Source organism: Rhincodon typus, chromosome 29 (assembly GCF_021869965.1).
Source record: "Rhincodon typus isolate 14 chromosome 29, sRhiTyp1.1, whole genome shotgun sequence".
Taxonomy (NCBI): domain Eukaryota; kingdom Metazoa; phylum Chordata; class Chondrichthyes; order Orectolobiformes; family Rhincodontidae; genus Rhincodon; species Rhincodon typus.
The window spans coordinates 1,948,396-1,964,866 of NC_063360.1; the positions used below are offsets into that span (position 1 = coordinate 1,948,396).

The 16,471-nt window shown below is 39.9% G+C and overlaps 1 protein-coding gene across 3 annotated transcripts in view; it reads left to right on the forward strand.

The window, feature by feature from the left end:
- safb (scaffold attachment factor B) overlaps positions 1 to 16,471 on the forward strand; it is a 62,577-nt gene that overhangs the window by 33,342 nt on the left and 12,764 nt on the right. For all 3 annotated transcript variants that reach the window (XM_048614035.1, XM_020517924.2, XM_020517926.2), the window contains 8 exons: positions 4,600 to 4,751; positions 5,027 to 5,115; positions 8,264 to 8,406; positions 10,919 to 11,075; positions 11,362 to 11,483; positions 11,572 to 11,727; positions 13,045 to 13,317; positions 15,727 to 15,760. In XM_048614035.1, coding sequence (XP_048469992.1) covers positions 4,600 to 4,751; positions 5,027 to 5,115; positions 8,264 to 8,406; positions 10,919 to 11,075; positions 11,362 to 11,483; positions 11,572 to 11,727; positions 13,045 to 13,317; positions 15,727 to 15,760 — 1,126 coding nt within the window. The remainder of the gene's footprint in view (positions 1 to 4,599; positions 4,752 to 5,026; positions 5,116 to 8,263; positions 8,407 to 10,918; positions 11,076 to 11,361; positions 11,484 to 11,571; positions 11,728 to 13,044; positions 13,318 to 15,726; positions 15,761 to 16,471) is intronic.

A 16,471-nucleotide genomic window follows, 5' to 3' on the forward strand; every position in this document is an offset into this window, starting at 1 on the left:
ACCAACTCTACCTCCAAGTTAACTGTCAGAGAATCCTGGACTAGGACTCCTTTGCACTTCAGATTTCTGAATTTTCTCCCCATCTAGAAAACAGTTGATACCTCTGTTCTGCCTACTGAAGTGCATGACCTCCCTTTCCAGCGTTGTATTCTGTCTGCCACTTCTTTGCCTACTCTCCTAACCTGTCTAAATCCTTCTGCAGCCTCCCCGCTACCTCAATACTACCTGCCCCTACACTTATCTGCAAACCTAGCCAGAATGCCCTCAGTTCCTTCATCTAGATCATTAATGTATAAAGTGAAAAGTTGTGGTCCCAACACTGATCCTTCCGGAACTCCACAGTTACCAGCTGCCATCCTGAGAAGGACCCTTTTATTCGCACTCTCTGCTTTCTGCCAGACAGCCAATCTCCATGCTAGTACCTTGCCTCCAACACCATGGGGTCTTATCTTACTCAGCAGCCTCCTGTGCAGCACCTTTATCCAAGTCAATAGCATCCATTGGCACTCCTTTGTCTAACCTGTTCGTTACCTCCTCAAAGAATTCGAACAGGTTTGTCAGTCATGACCTCCCCTTGATGAAACCATGCTGACCTTGCCCTATTTTACCATGCACTTCGAAGTATCCAGAAATCTCATCCTTCACAATGGACTCCAAAATCTTACCAACAACCGAGGTCAGGCTAATCTGCCTGTAATTTCCCATCTTTTGCCTTACTCTCTTCTTAAACAGGAGGGTTATTAGTGATTTTTCCAGTCCGCTAGGACCCTCCCTGACTCCAGTGATTCCTGAAAGATCAGCCTAACACCTCCACTGTCTCTTCAGCCATCTCCTTCAGAACTCTGGGATGGATTCCTTCTGGTCCAGGTGATTTATCCACCTTCAAGCCTTTGTTTTTCTAGCACCTTCTCCTTGGTGATGGCCACCATACTCATCTCTGCCACACACGCGCGCGCACACACTCACTCCCCACCAAGTCGTTTACGTTTTTGGGATGTTACACATGTCTTCAGCCATGAAGACTGGCGCATAGTACTTGTTCAGTTCCTCAGCCATTTCTTTGTTCCGCATTACTACTTCTCCAGTGCCATTGTCCAGCAGCCCAGTGTCCACCTTTGCCTCTCATTTGCCCTTTATCTATCTAAAGAAACTCTTGCGATCTTCTTTTGTATTACTGGCTGGCTTACCCTCCTATTTACTCTTCTCCCTCCTTATTTCTTTTTTAGTTGTCGTCCATTGGTCTTTATAGGCACCCCAATCCGCTGGCTTCCCACTACCCTTCTCCTCATTAAATGCTTCCTCCTTAGATTTTATGTTGTCCCTGATATCCCTTGTTAGCTACGGTTGCCTCATCCTCCCTTTAGTATGATAATTTTTCCTAGGGATCAAGTTTTGCTGTGTCTCCTGAATTACTCCCAGAAGCTCCTGCCATTGCTGTTCTACTGTCTTTCCTGCTAGGCTCCTCTCCCAGTCAGTTCTGGCCAGCTCCACCCTCATTCCTCTGTAGTTGCCTTTATTCAACTGTTAATACCATTACACCTGATTCCAGCTTCCCCTCAAATTGCAGAGTAAATTCAATCATTTTATGGTCACTGTCTCTTAAGGATTCCTTCACCTTAAGCTCCCTTATAAAGTCTGCCACATCATTTAATCCCGAATTGCCTGTTCCCTAGTGGGCTCCTCCACGAGCTGTTCCAAAAAGCCATCTTGTAGACATTCTACAAAATTCCATTTTTTGCAATCCACTACCAACCTGATTTTCCCAGTCTACATACGTACTGAAGTACCCCATGATTGCTGTAACCTTGCCTTTCTTTACATTCCTTTTCTATCTCCTGGTGTATCTTGTGCTCCACAGCGTGACTACTGTTTGGAGGCCTGTACGTAACTCCCATTATTTTTTTTAAACGTTTGCAATTCCTCAGAGTACAACGTGATCTTGATTGGATAGGCCAGTGGGCCGAGGACTGGCAGATGGAATTTAATTTAGGTTAGTGTGAGGTACTGCATTTTGGAAAGGCAAATCAGGGCAGGATTTATATACTTAATGGTAAGGTCCTGGGGCATATTGCTGAACAAGGAGGCCCTGGAGTACAGGTTCATAGTTCCTTGAAAGTGGAGCGCAGGTAGGCAGGATTGTGAAGAAGGTAAAAACTGAAAGAACTGCGGATGCTGTAAATCAGGAACAAAAGCAAAGTTGCTGGAAAAGCTCAGGTCTGGCAGCATCTGTGAAGAAAAAAATTAAGAGTTAATGTTTCGGGTCCGGTGACCCTTCCTCAGAACCGTTTTTTTTTAGTCCAAAGTGGGATTTAGGGTAGATGATCTTCCCCCAAACACCAGTTTAGCAAAAGCATCTCCTACCAGCTGAATAAGTGATGTTATTTTTGAGGGTTGCACGGCAATGCAGGGGTGCTGATCGAGGTTCCAAGAAGTAGATGGGGAAGGAGGCTTTGTTGGGGTGCAGGGTGAGGGAGAGGAAGGAGACTCCAGTTGGGGTGGCAGAGGAAGGAATGAGGTTCCAATAGGGTATGGAGGATTGCGGCAGGAAGAAGGAGACTCCAAGACAGATTGAATGTGATATGAGAAGAGGCTCAGAATTAAAGTGAAGTTTAAAATTTGTAAACAAAGGAATATTTAGCTAATCAGAGCCAGGTCATGTTGAAATCATTAAAGTGATGACTCTCTTACAAATCAGCATAAGGCTGCATAAATTCAGGAGCTAGTATATAAGTGAGAAACTTAGCGGATGTGGTTGCAATGCATGCTGTCAATTGTTGAATTTAAATTCAAAGTCTGAAGTGGGAACAAAAATTATAGAAACTGCCTGGTTTAAAATCTTCTGGTTTTGTGCATCATCAATGGTAATGCATTAGTTGTAACCTCATCAGTTTAGCGTGGTAGCCTTATACATGGAAAAGTTTGTTATTTTGCAAAATAGCTTGTTGTCTTATGCCAATTTAGTTACCATGGTGTCTTATTGAGGTTAATGATTAATTTTTCACTGAGTCCAAATACACCATATCAACCCAGGTACAGAAAATATTGTTACTTGATGACTGCATCACTTAGAATCATAGAATCCATACAGTGGAAACAGGCCATTCGGCCCAACAAGTCCACACTGACTCTGCAAAGAGTATCCCACCCAGACTTACTCTCTCCAATCTATCCCTGTAACCCTGGATTTCCCATGGCTAATCCGCTTAACCTACACATCCCTTGACACTGGGCAATTTAGCATGGCCAGTCCACCTAATGTGCACATCTTTGGACTGTGGGAGGAAACCGGAGCACTTAGAGGAAACCCACACAGACAGTCGCCTGAGGCTGGAATTGAATCCGGGTCCCTGGCGCAGTGAGGCAGCAGTACTAACCACTGAGCCACTGTGCTGCTCTTCATCAGTGAGTTTTAAGAATCGAAAAATAGGTCCCAAGAAGAGCGCTCAAAAATTAGGACAGAGCAACAGACGCTCCATGACCAGTCCAGGCTACTTGGTTGTCTCATTTGATCCCTTTCAAAACTACAGTTTTTTTAATTAGTTTGAAAACTCCTCTGCAGCTTATAACTGTTTGTAACCTTTTAAATTTTGGCAAAAACCCAAACAACAACAGATTTCTGCAAAATCTTTAATTAATTACTTATGTCAAATGTTATTTTTTTCCACTGAATAGCTTTGGAAAATGAAGTTTTAGTTGGTATCTTTCATTCTGTTCCTAAAGTAACGTGCAAATCACATGTGCTTTTATTAGGCTTATTCATGTGTGGAGGTGTTTGATGGTAAACTCTTTAAAATGTAAACAAATTTTGAGAAGAATAAGAGTACTTCATTTTCTGTGAACTACTTTGAAGTGTAGTTGTATAAGTGGTCTGTTATGATCTTTAAAGAAAATAAATTCTATAACTAAAGTTAATTGCTTATCACTTAAAGATTTTAGTTAGGATACTAATAAATTTCTTTTGTATCATACTTGGGAACCATACACTCACTTGAGCAGGTAGGTGTAACTTTGGTTCAGTATCTCATTTGAAAGTTAACTGCATAACAGTGCAGTTCTCCCTCCTAATTGCATTGAAGTGTTATCTTGTATGTCATTTTCAAGTTTTAAGGGAATAAACCAACAACCAGGGATGTTTTGAGTGATTGTTGTCTCAATTAATTAATAACTTTTCTTTCTTTCATGGAAGACTAGGGGAAAAAAAAGTTTCTTTGCAACTGGATTTTATGAGCTTGAGAATCTGACTTTTTGATGATTAATTATAAAGGTATCCTTAGACTTTGCAAAACAAAACTAATTACAGTGAGAGACACTAATATCTCCATGAAATATGTACATTACGTTGACTGAGGCTGAGTGACTGACCTGACACTGGTTTATTGCTGGGTGTGGAGGTGAACAAAGAAAGTCCAATCCTCAAATCTGAGCACTTAACATCTTGGTATACACAGAAGCAAGCTGACAAGCATCAGCAAACAGTGCCTTAATGATGTCATTCTGAAGTGTAGTTGCTTTTGACATATTAGCCGTGTATAGTCTCTTGTTAAATCTAACTTAGACACCTCTTTTAATATGCACTGTCAAATGTAATTTGTGCTTTAGATCTAGCAGTGGAAAAAAAGACGATAAAAGAGAAGATTCTAAGAAATTAGATGATAGGAAGAAAGATTCAAAGGATGAAAAGAGAGATGACAAAAAAGATTCAAGAAGTGAAAGGAAGACTGGATCCTCACATGCTGGTGGAAGCAGATCAGGTAAGCTGTGTTAAGTACCTGTTGGGAAAGGATATAACGTTTTGATGAAACAAATGACAGTGCTGGATTCTTGTAAGCTTCTAGAGTTGTGGTAGTATAATCTTATCGGCACATCTTTTGCTGCATCTGTTTAGACAACTGAGTTTGAGCTCTAGATGTTAAAACACCATCTAAAGTTAGCATTTCACTTTTTTGTTTTTTACATGCTGGTGTTGAATTACCTATTGATATCATTTCTGAAATTGACTTAAAACCATGCTTTGTTACCTTTTCAGGAAGTCGAGGTTCAGAGAGAATCGTAGTTATGGATAAATCTAAGGGAGAGCCAGTTATCAGTGTGAAAACAAAATCCAAAGATGAAGTGGTAAGTACTCCAAGTTGTTTCACTCAACCAAGACAGTCTCTGAGCTCAATCCAGATGAATTTGTGTCTTTCCAAATAATTTCAGACAATGAAAAATACCTAGTATGAAAGAGTGGTAACTGTGTTTGAAGGAATTCTGCATGGTGAAACACCTGTAATTTGATTGAAAGTAAAAGGGATGCAGTGCAGAACCCTGTTCTGCCTAGTACTGTATTTAAATCAAACATGTACTACACTAGATACAGTTTTGCTAACTGAACGATAGCTACCCTGTGACATCTGAGATTGCCAAGCAACATTTAGTGTCAGATGTGGAATTGTCATTTCCTCAAGTGCCCAATTTATTAGCTTTTCATTATTCTAAAATTATTAGCAGTTAACTGATCGCTTGTGCTGAAATGTCTTGATCAATAATTCTTCGGAATGAATGCTTGGTGCATTAACTAAAGTTGCACTGAATTTTAGATGTTTGTAAAATTGTTTCAATAAACTACCACATGTATATACATGACAAAAGTCAGTAATGTTCAGGCAGTTTATAATTGTGGCCTGAGCCTAGTATAAGCATGTAGATGTTAATCATATTGGATACTGTTCTCTGTTACATCTTGGAGTTGTTGTAAATTTCATGGCTATGGATTTATAATGGGAATGAGACTTTGATCCCTTTGTTGTAACTTCCATGCAAAATGAAGTTGTTGCCTTAAACCATTGTCTGACCTGATTCCTCCATAGGTCACTTTCACTGATGAGGGCAGCAGATTGCAATCAGAATCATAAAAATAGTATTAAGGGCCCATATTCTGTTGAGGGCTGAACAGCTCTTTCTGTTCTCATTACAAATAGACATAATCTGAAGGGTAATGTGGGCAGAAAGCCTCTTCACAATTTAAAAGAAAGACTTGGATAGGCACTTGAAATGCTATTACTTACAGGGCTGTTGACACCAAGAGCTGTAGTTTGTTCATGAAACTGGGAAAACTGTATTAAGGTGTGATCAACACGGAATAGAAGGAAATACACTTACTAAAAAGCAAATTTAAATAGTGGCATAGTGCAGGTAGAGCATCACAAAAGCTTCTGCATTCTTCCTAAAATAAGTTTATTTTTATGATAGTTCAAAGTTTATATTTTTAATTGTTCTGGCAGCCACAAAATTTGGTGTTACAATTGGCATAAACTGCTGTATCAAATTCTATCCAATAGTAGATCCTGTACCCATGTCCGAATGGGAAAGCACAATGCACTGCGCTAGGGAGAAAGAATGTGGCCATTATTTTGTTTTCAACTGCACAAGCACTTACCAGGGTAAACAGCTGGCTAACCTGATTCTAGCCTTTTGACTATTGCTCGAGGCTGAAGGGCATTCTGGACTTGAGAGGAAGATAATCTACTTGTTTGATCTACAGACAACATTTAGAACTCCTGTATACCGTCCAACCCGAGGGCTGGCAAATGAATTGGGAATTTTTCAGAGCCTGGTTGCCACATCTCCTGAAAATGATTGCTAGACCTACTGAAGATTCAAGCTATGATCACTGGGGGAGCACAAAGACATATGGCTGACATGAGAATTACTACACTGAGAAGTAATGATTCTGCAGGTACACCAAATGGCAATATCTGTCCGAACACACTAGCAGGAGAAAATGAATTTCTTAACTCCAAGAGTTAGATAAGGTAGCATTACAGGTCTGCCAAGGAAATGGACTTCAACCTGCAAATGAGCACATTAGAGAGTGCAGATACAGGGCTTAGTGTATTCATGATCAGAGGGTATCACGCTGGTGCTCTTTTTTGATTTACTACTTCATAACATCGGGCAAAATTAGTGGAGCTATAGTTTTTGTGTATGGAAAGCGTAGATGGAAATTTGAAGGTCCTCGTTTAGGACAGCAAGTTTTTTTAAATGCCACTTTTGGGCAGGAATAACAATCCAGCTGAGACTGGAATGTACATTGGTTTTCTCAGCTGACTCTGCATTGCTAAGTGAAGTAATCGTGAAACAGCCTGAAGGTATGATAGACCTGTGGCATAGATTGCCCCCACAACCTCTGGTCATGAGAAAGACCAGAGTAAAAAGAAAGAAAGGAGGCTGGTGTCTATGCAATCTTCATGCCATACTTCCATGAAGGTGCCGTGAACTGGATGACAAATGGATCCCTGCCAAAAACAATGCCCTTGGTTACCAGGAGCCCAAAAATTCCCTTTTGAAGAAGTGGGTGCCACTAACTGATTTCTTGAGGTTGATGATGAAAATTATTGTGCTTGAACGTAAAATTGATTCTAGAGGTTTATTTCTGGCGCAGAGGAAATTTCTTCTTTTGGACCCTGTTACAATTTTAGTTCTCCTATAACTTGTTCGTAGGTTGCCTATTGTCAGTCACTTCTTTAGTCTCTTTCAAGTTGATTCATTTGGTCTTGCCCAGTTAAACATTATCAAAACCTCAGAATCTGAGTGGGATGGTTTTTGGTGGGTCAGTGTACTTGATGGACTGAATGGCCTCTCCACACTGTGGAGATTCTGTGAATCTGTGATTTTCACTGTTGTCTAGTTTTGTTACTTCTACCTGTCTGTTGATTGAGTCTGACTCACCTATTTTAGTCAAGGTGATCAATTCTCATTTCACTACCATCACACCTGATAACAAAACTCACCAATCTAAAGGAGAAGAGTTGTGCAAGGATCATTGCGTTTGGACAGTTGTTGAAATCCTCACTATCTTTTCAGTGCACCTAGGGAACTGACCTACATGATCTAAATTTAATTTCTATACACTATATTCTTCCTGACTTCAAGTCATGGGGATCAGGGTTCTCGCTATTTTAGCACATTTAACATACTTAACTCCATGACTCACTCTTTCTCCTCCTATAGCTTTAAATCATGAAGTAAGACTATCTTTCTTGCTTGTTAAAATTAAGTGCTGGCTTTTAGTGAGATGAGCAATAATATCTTTTTAATTTTTTGGTGCTGCCACCCCATCTTTCCCATTCTGCCCTGGAGGGAATGCTATGTGACCGTTTATGACCCCTTTGTTTAAGAAATGGCTATGCCTTGGATTAGTCTTAATGTAGTAAAACAGACCTATTGTATCTGCAGTTTGAGCTATGCAGTATTAAAATTTGTATTTTCTTTGTTAAATTAGTCTGCAAAAAGTCAGGACAGCAAATCGGATAGCAAAGAAAAGGATAAGAAAGACATGCTGTCCTTCGATAAGATCAAAGAGCAACGGGAACGTGAACGGCAAAGGCAACGTGAGCGAGAGATTCGTGAGATAGAAAGGCGCAGGTGAGGCCAATTTTATCAACCGTAATGGACCTAAGTTTCAGTTCAGTTTTGTTCCTGCAACACTGCAAAATACCTATTAAAAATATTTACAGTCTATCAACTTAATATTACATGAGGCCCAAGAACCTCTAACTCTGATTCTGATGCATGGCATATGGATTTGTTTGGATCTGTTGGGTGATCCTCTCAGTGTACTCCATGCTATATAAAATTATTGTGCCAAACCATTGACTAGTCTAGATCTACTGTGGACTGGTTCACTGATGGGCTCAGTACATTAGGATACATAAATTAAAAAATTAATGTAATATTTTTGAACATCTTAGATATTTATGTAAATTTTCCCTGAGCACATTAGGTTTGCAAAGCAGGGACATTTGAGTGATCCATAGGAAATAGCCATTCCTCTGTAGCCCCAAGGATTCTGTTCCTGAGAACCCTTGCGAATGATGAAATCCATGAGTGCAGAGCTCATTAAAAATAGGTTAAAAACTATGGGTATGATGACCTCAGACTTAAGTTCAGAAGTTTATTAAGGACTTGTGAATTTGATATACAAGTAAATAACTTGATTGAACACTACTCAGTATATGAAAAGGATTAATTGAGTTTTAAAGGTGGTCTTTGTGAACATTGGCATTATATTAATGTAATCTATACAGTATAACAACAGTTGTACAGTATTAAAATAGCTCTAATCAAACACCACTGTTTGACAATCCTTGATAAATGTATATGAATCTAAATAAACTATGAAAATCAATTTATCTGACTTGCTGCAATTTGGAACCAAATGGAAGGCACACCAGGCTTTGTCACAGGACAAGCAACTTATAAACATTCATTCTTTAGCAAAGTGACAGAGGATGCAATAATAATTACAAAGCTACTAAAATTAAGCTCAAACTTACTTTACCCGAAATAAATACTCATTGAATAACACAAAGTAGTTTGACACAAATACAATGGTGGGGGAAAATAAACTCCTGGAGTTGTGTATTACTATCACAGATGTTGATTGGGATGTTCTCTCAATCCTCTTGATTCTTAACAATAATATCATGATGTTTGCAAACCACTTGACAGTCTTAATTCACTGACAAATTGGTTGGACCTGGAGTTCTTTCATTTTCCCTTAGTTTCAGTATCTGTGAGTGTAGTTTTTCCTGTTGTCCCAATAGAGTGGGAAAGAGCATTCAGCAGAAATAGGGTCAGAGATGGTTTGCACTGCCTCTGGAGGTTCCGGCTTGTATTTCACTCATGGGGTCTGCTGAGCTGCAACTGGACCAATCAAAAAGCTGTTGCAAAGATAAGTTCCCCATAACCCACAACAGATGTGTCAACTTATTTGGACTCTCTGTCCCAAAAAAGCAACATTGTCTCATATGCGCCACTCGGCTTCACCAGTCTTTTTCCAAGCTACAAACGTTTTTCTTATGCGCATCGTTTTTTTTTTCTTGGAAGAAATAATCTTTGGATAGAAATGGGATGCTTCCATCCAAGGAATGGATAAAACCATTGATGTCTGAATAATATCATTTTGATGCAAATGGCAGTAAAATATTCCACCTCCACCAGATCTACAGTGCAGATCAACATAAGACTGCTAGAGTCCTCTGTAAATGGGGTTATTTAAATAGTACCTTTTTAATGTCAAAAGCGCCAAAAATGGTGCAGAGGAAAAGCATATCAAACAATAAAGGAAAAAGTTGAACGCAATGGAAAACATAGTCAGATGACTAAACTTTTGCAGACTTTTTAATGCTTGGGAGAGAGTAGGTATGTGAAGAGTTTAAGGTGGTAGGTCGAGAGATGATCAGGATGGCTGGAGGTTCATGACACAGTTCGCAAGCAAGTGGAGTCACTGTAGAGCAAGGTTGAAAGAGAATCTGGCATTGTTACGTTGACCAAATCCATGAAAATAACTTAGTAATAGGGTTGAATTTTTTTTTTGCCTCCTGCAGTTCAGTATCATTGAGGATGACAAGAGAGCAAGATATCATGCAAACTGATGTAGGTTTGAATGAATGTGAACAGCTGATAAGATCACGGGGAAGTTGAATCTAGCTGTGACAGGTGTAAATGATTTCAGCGGAGACAGGCACTGTTTTGAAGGTAGGCATACAGATGCCTTTGTGCTGTAATATGAAATTTGAAATCCCTCCAGGTCACATCTCATGCTCAGATTGGGCATTGGTTTTTGGTAAGGTTTTAGTTAGGGATACAATCTTGAAATTGTGCTGAGTTTTTCCTCAAGCTGATGTAGATGGGAGATAGTTAGATTGTGCTTCTTTTTTAGAATGTTAGCAGTTTTGATGTAACTGGAGAAGAAAAAATCATTTGTAAATATCAAAGTTGAATATAGCAATGAATCTGCTCGGCTGCTTTCTTTGAGGAAATTTGCATTGAGAACACATCTTGAGAAATTATTTATGATAAATGGTGCTTTTATTTCAACAACTGGTGTTGACTTGTTTCTGTAATGAACTGAAAATCTACTTCCCTCTAACAGAGAACGGGAGAAATGGGAGCGAGAGCGTATGCGAGAGCGTGAAGAACGTGAGATGCTCCAGCGGGAAAGGGAGCGGCTTGAAATTGAAAGAAAGCGTCTTGAGAGAGAGCGGCTGGAACGTGAAAGGCTAGAACGGGAGAGAATCAGAATAGAGCAGGTACAGCAGTGGTCCAAGGAGAATACATATAGTTACATTTTAGCCATGCTTATAAATTCAAAGTGCATATAAAGGTGCACTTTAGCTACTTTTGATTCAGAGGTGGAGAAGATCATCTAGTTGTATTTTGAGTACATTTAAATATAAGGACTAATGCCTAACTGATACGTTAGTGTAAAAATAATAGGATATATGGGATACATCAGTTCAAATGGAGATGATTAGTAGATTGAAGAAAGCAAGCTTTTTTAATTATTGATACAATAAAACTCTCCCCTCTGCACAGGAAAGGAGGCGAGAGCAGGAGCGCATTAATAGAGAGAAAGAAGAACTCCGACGTCAGCAGGAGCAAATGCGTTATGAGCACGAACGCCGTGGTGGTATTAAAAGACCTTATGATGGCGATAGGTAAATGTTTAATCTCAAATCCTGATCACCATTCAGTGTCTACTTGGTATTGTGTGTAATCCTAAAAATTGTTTTAATCTTCATCTAGACGGGATGATCAGTACTGGCCTGATCAGAAACGTATGGCCCTTGACAGTGACAGCAGGTACAGCAGTCATGGGGCAGACTTTGGCCGTCCAGATAGGTTCAATGACTTTGATCACAGAGATCGAGGTCGGGGATTTCCAGATATGCAGGTAGACAGGTGAGTTACAATTGGGAGTAGACTACGTAATGCATGTTAGAATAATGACACTGGGCTAATTACAATTGAATGTTAATTTTACTTGTAACTCCTATTTTAACGGCTTTAAAGCATTGGTTGTTATCTGTATCTATCTTTATAATTTGACAATCCCGTATATTAGTGAATTTGACTCATACGAAATTATGAAACTTCAGTGTAAACTTGACGAACAAATAAACTAACGTGCAAGGGTGAAGCCAGTGTACGTGAAACTCAGCTTATCTCCGTGCACGTTTTGGTTTCATATATTTCCAGCTCATGATTAAAAATGGAGGAATTCAAGTTGTTTTGTTCCAATTTTTTTGAAACCGTTTTCTTCAAAATGGTCGCTTTATATATTTGATTATAAGTCTGCATTCTGGTTGTCAGTGTCTTCCTGCAAGTTGCTAGTCCCAAGTACTATTTGTGGAAAATTCATTTGCAGTTTAAAATAATCACAGAATCCCTAGTGTGGAAACAGGCCCTTTGGCCCAACAAGCCCACACCAAACCTCAGACCATCCCACCCAGACCCATCCTGCATAATCTACACATCCCTATGCGTCAACACTATGGGAAATTTAGCGTGGCCAGTCCACTTGACCTGCACATTTTTGGACTGTGGGAGGAAACCCACGCAGACATGGGGAGAATGTGCAAACTCCACACAGACAATCGCCCGAGGATGGAATTGAACCTGGGTCCCTGGTGCTGTGAGGCAGCAGTGCTAACCACTGATAGTCATTATTAGTAAATTGAGAATTCTGTTTTTACAAATGGCCATCTAACATTAGTTTAACTGTTCATTTATAAATTGCTTAATGATGTTTAAAATTTAAAAGATGAGAGAAGTAAGATCTTGCATTTCATCTCCTATATAGTGTCAGACTCTTAAGATCTGATATAGCGCAAACTAAGAAGATTGAATGTTCTGCACCATATCCACCAAAGTTGAAATTCCCAGTGGCCATCCATCATTTTCCACATCAGCCAGCTTTGCTCGATTCATCAGTTGATAAAATATTTTAATTTATATCTGATCTGGAGTGACTGCCACAGATTCTTTTTACTTCCTTTTTTTATGCAACTGACAGAATTTGGAGACAACTATTCTGTCACTCTTGGTTGCCTTATGGTCTAGGGCACACAAAAAGTGTTCTGATTACTCACTCCATGGACTGTCTTAAGACACAAATCTGAACTAAGTTTTGTATTTTGTTTTTACTGGTTGTCATTAATTATTTTCATGAGTGAAAGTCATTTTGGCCTTATTGTTAACATGGTGTCTGTTAACTAGACGAATGGATCGGTTTGACCGCAGAGACAGTGGTCCACCACGTCGGGATGAAGGTCCATTTGGAGGAAGGTTTGAGAAGAGGCTTGAAGGATTCCATGACCGGCGAGGTGGTAGTCGGGGCCGTGATATGGTCATGAAATCCGGTAGAGACCACGATAGACACCTTGATCATGGTTCCCATCGCAACCACAGTCCTCGGCGTGAATCTCCACGAAGAGGGCCACCACGTGGCAACTGGAAGCCTGATAGGATGCCAGACAGGCGTGACTCTGGGTATGAATTGAATTGCTAAAGCTGAAATGATCTCTGAAATGTCATGTTCCTATGGATATTGGGATTAATTGGCTGAGAGGAAGTATTAAGAGTGTGTAGAGATGTGATATGGGTCTGTTTTGAGTTTCTTTGATTGTCGCTGCATGACCTTTTAGGCGATAATCTAACAGTGAAACCATTCTTAGTGCATTTCCTTGTCTTGTAGGGAGTTAGTAATTGTCACAGTGAATAATTAGGTTTGTGGGTCCACAACAGATTAGTGAAAAGTGCTGGGGCCTAAAAAGTAAAACGTCTCCTGTTCCTCATAGGATGCATCCTAGGACATTAAAAGAAGTAGCTGCAGAGATAAAGTCATAGAACTTGTCCACTGCATATAGAGGCCATTGAACTTGTGCCAAACCTTCAAACAGCTGCCCACCCTATCCCTGTAACCATGCGTTTTACCACGGCTCACCCCCAGACACTATAGGACAATTTAGCAGGTTTCGACTGTGGACAGCAACTGGAAGACCTAGCAGAAACCCATGCAGGTGCAGGGAAAACATTCAAACTCCACATTCGCTGTCACCCAAGGCTAGAATTGACCTGGGTCTTGGCGCTGTGAGGCAGCACTGCTAACCACTGTGTCACTGTGCCATCCAGGTGGATAGTGGATGTACTGATCTTCCAAAAATTCTTAGGTTCTGGAAAAGTCCCAAAGGATAGTGTAATACCTTTAAGGGAAGGAGACTATAAAAGTGATCATTGTAGGCTGGTTAGCTTAATGTCTGTTGAAACATGTTAGCATCTATTATAAATTAATAGGAATGCTTTTGGAAATACATTTAATCAAGCAATGTCAGCGTGGTTTCATGAAGGGAAATTCTTTGAGGAGGTATCAAGACGGATAGATAAATGGAAAGCAGTCGATTTGAAGTATTTCGGTTTTCAGAAGGCATTTGATAAGGATCCCCCCACGTAAGTCTACTAAAGGTAAAAACCCATGATGTTGGGAGGAATTATACTAGCACAGGATAGAGGATTAGCTAAAATAGAGTTGGGGGTGGTGGAATTTTAAGCTAACAACCTGTAACTAGTGGAGTGCCACAGGGATCAGTGCTTGGGGCCTCAGCTTTTTACAATATATTGTGATGACTTGCTGGGAATGTGCTATACCGAAGATTGTGGATGGCACAAAAGTAGGTGGGATGGCAGGCGGTGAGAATGACAGTCTGCAGAGTACGTAGACAGGTTAGGCAAGTGGGAAAAAAACTTGGCCAGTGGAATATAATGCGGGAAAATGTGAGGTTATGCACTTTGGCAGGAGGACTAGATTAGCTGAAAATTTTTCAAGTGGAGCAAAACTGCAGAAGGCTGCAGATCAGGGATTTGGGAGTCCACATGCGAAAACGTCACCAAGCTAGCATACAAGTTCAGTGGGTAATAGTTGGCCTTTATTTGAAATGAAATGGAGTATAAAAGTGGGGGTGTTTTTGTTAAAACTATTCAAGGCACTGATCGGCCCATGGCAGAATACTGTGAGCAGTTTTGGAACACTTACCTAAAAAATGATATACTAGCATTGGAGGTACTCCAGAGCACGTTCACTTAGTTGATCCCAATGAGGAGAAACTGTGTTATGAGAAGAGATTGAGTAGGTTGGGCCTATATTCATGGAATTCAGGAAAAAAAGAGGTAACCTTATTGAACATAAAGGATCCTTGACAGGATAGATGTGGTGAGGTGGTTTTCCCTTGTGGAAGAGTCCGGGAACAGAAAGCATCATCTCAGAGTAAAGGGCAGCACAGTTAAGACAGGTGAAGAGGACCTTCTTATGAGGGTGGTGAATCTGTGGAATTCTTCACCACAGAGGGCTGTCAAGGCTGGGTCATTAAGTATATTCAACTGCAATAAACATTTTAATCAGAAAGGGAATAAAGGGTTATAGGGGAAAAGGCAGGAAAGTGGAGTTGAGGGTTATCAGATCAGTCATGATCTCTTTGGATGTTGCAGCAGACTCTATGGATTGAATGGTCTACTTTGTCTTGTGGAATTAATTTCTGAGCAAAGTACTGATTCTTAAGTGGAATACGTTTTCCTACAGTGAATTGCTACTATACCATATGCAGGTTCTAAAATAATTCCTTTGGTAAGCATGATCAGTGCAGGAACTTACACAGGATTTATTTAGATACAGAAAAGGAATGCGTTGAAATGTGTTTCGCAAGACCGAAACCCAAATTGGGTTATAAAATATTAAACAGGGAGTGAGGTACGTGGTATCAAAAGCATTATCACAGTTAAATGTCGTAATTAAGTGAAATATTTAAATTTCATCAAGATTTAAAGTGCCAGAGCATATAGTTTGTTTCTAGCTGTGGCACTTTGATTGCTTGCATTAATTTGGACGTGTTTTGTTTCTTTTCTCAGTTCTCGTGGCACTGTTGGTGATAGAGATGGCCAGGTAATACGTTTCACTTTAACAAATTTATTAATTCTATATTATATATTTGGAAGCTGTCATTATTAGTACTTTCTGATCTCAAATCAGGATTATCATCTTTGCGATGTGGGCCAGATGTGGGTGAAAACAACTTGAATTCCTTAACTTTTAATCATCAGTTGGAAATGTATGAAACCAAAATCTATATAATGGGAAAAGCAGGGTTTCACTTTCATTGGAAATCAGTCGCAGAGAAGACAGTCTGTTACTGAATAACATGGGAGGGTAGAATGATCAGATTTATGTTCTTTTATTGAAACCACTGAGGTAAGTGCCAACTAACTAATAGGTGCACAGTGTTGAGACAGGGTAGTTTGAATGTTGCAACCTACACTGTAGAGATCTTTCACAACTCCTGAAGGCAGATGTTACAGAGAGGTAATGAGAGACATCCAATTTGGGGCAAATCTACTGGAAGCAAGACCTAAAGGTCAGTTTTGGAAATACACACCTGTGTATCCAACAGGTGGTGATTCAGTTATAGAGGCGCGCAGGTAACAAGCTCCACAGAACAAACTGATGGAACTGTTTGCTAGGGAATGGCATTTATTTTGCCATAGGGATGAGGGTGGTGACAATACATTGTACGTGTATGATGTTCGTAATATACTAGTTTCTGAAACTTTGTCATGTAGAACTCAAGCTTTCAGTTGTCTGGCCACCTAATGATTA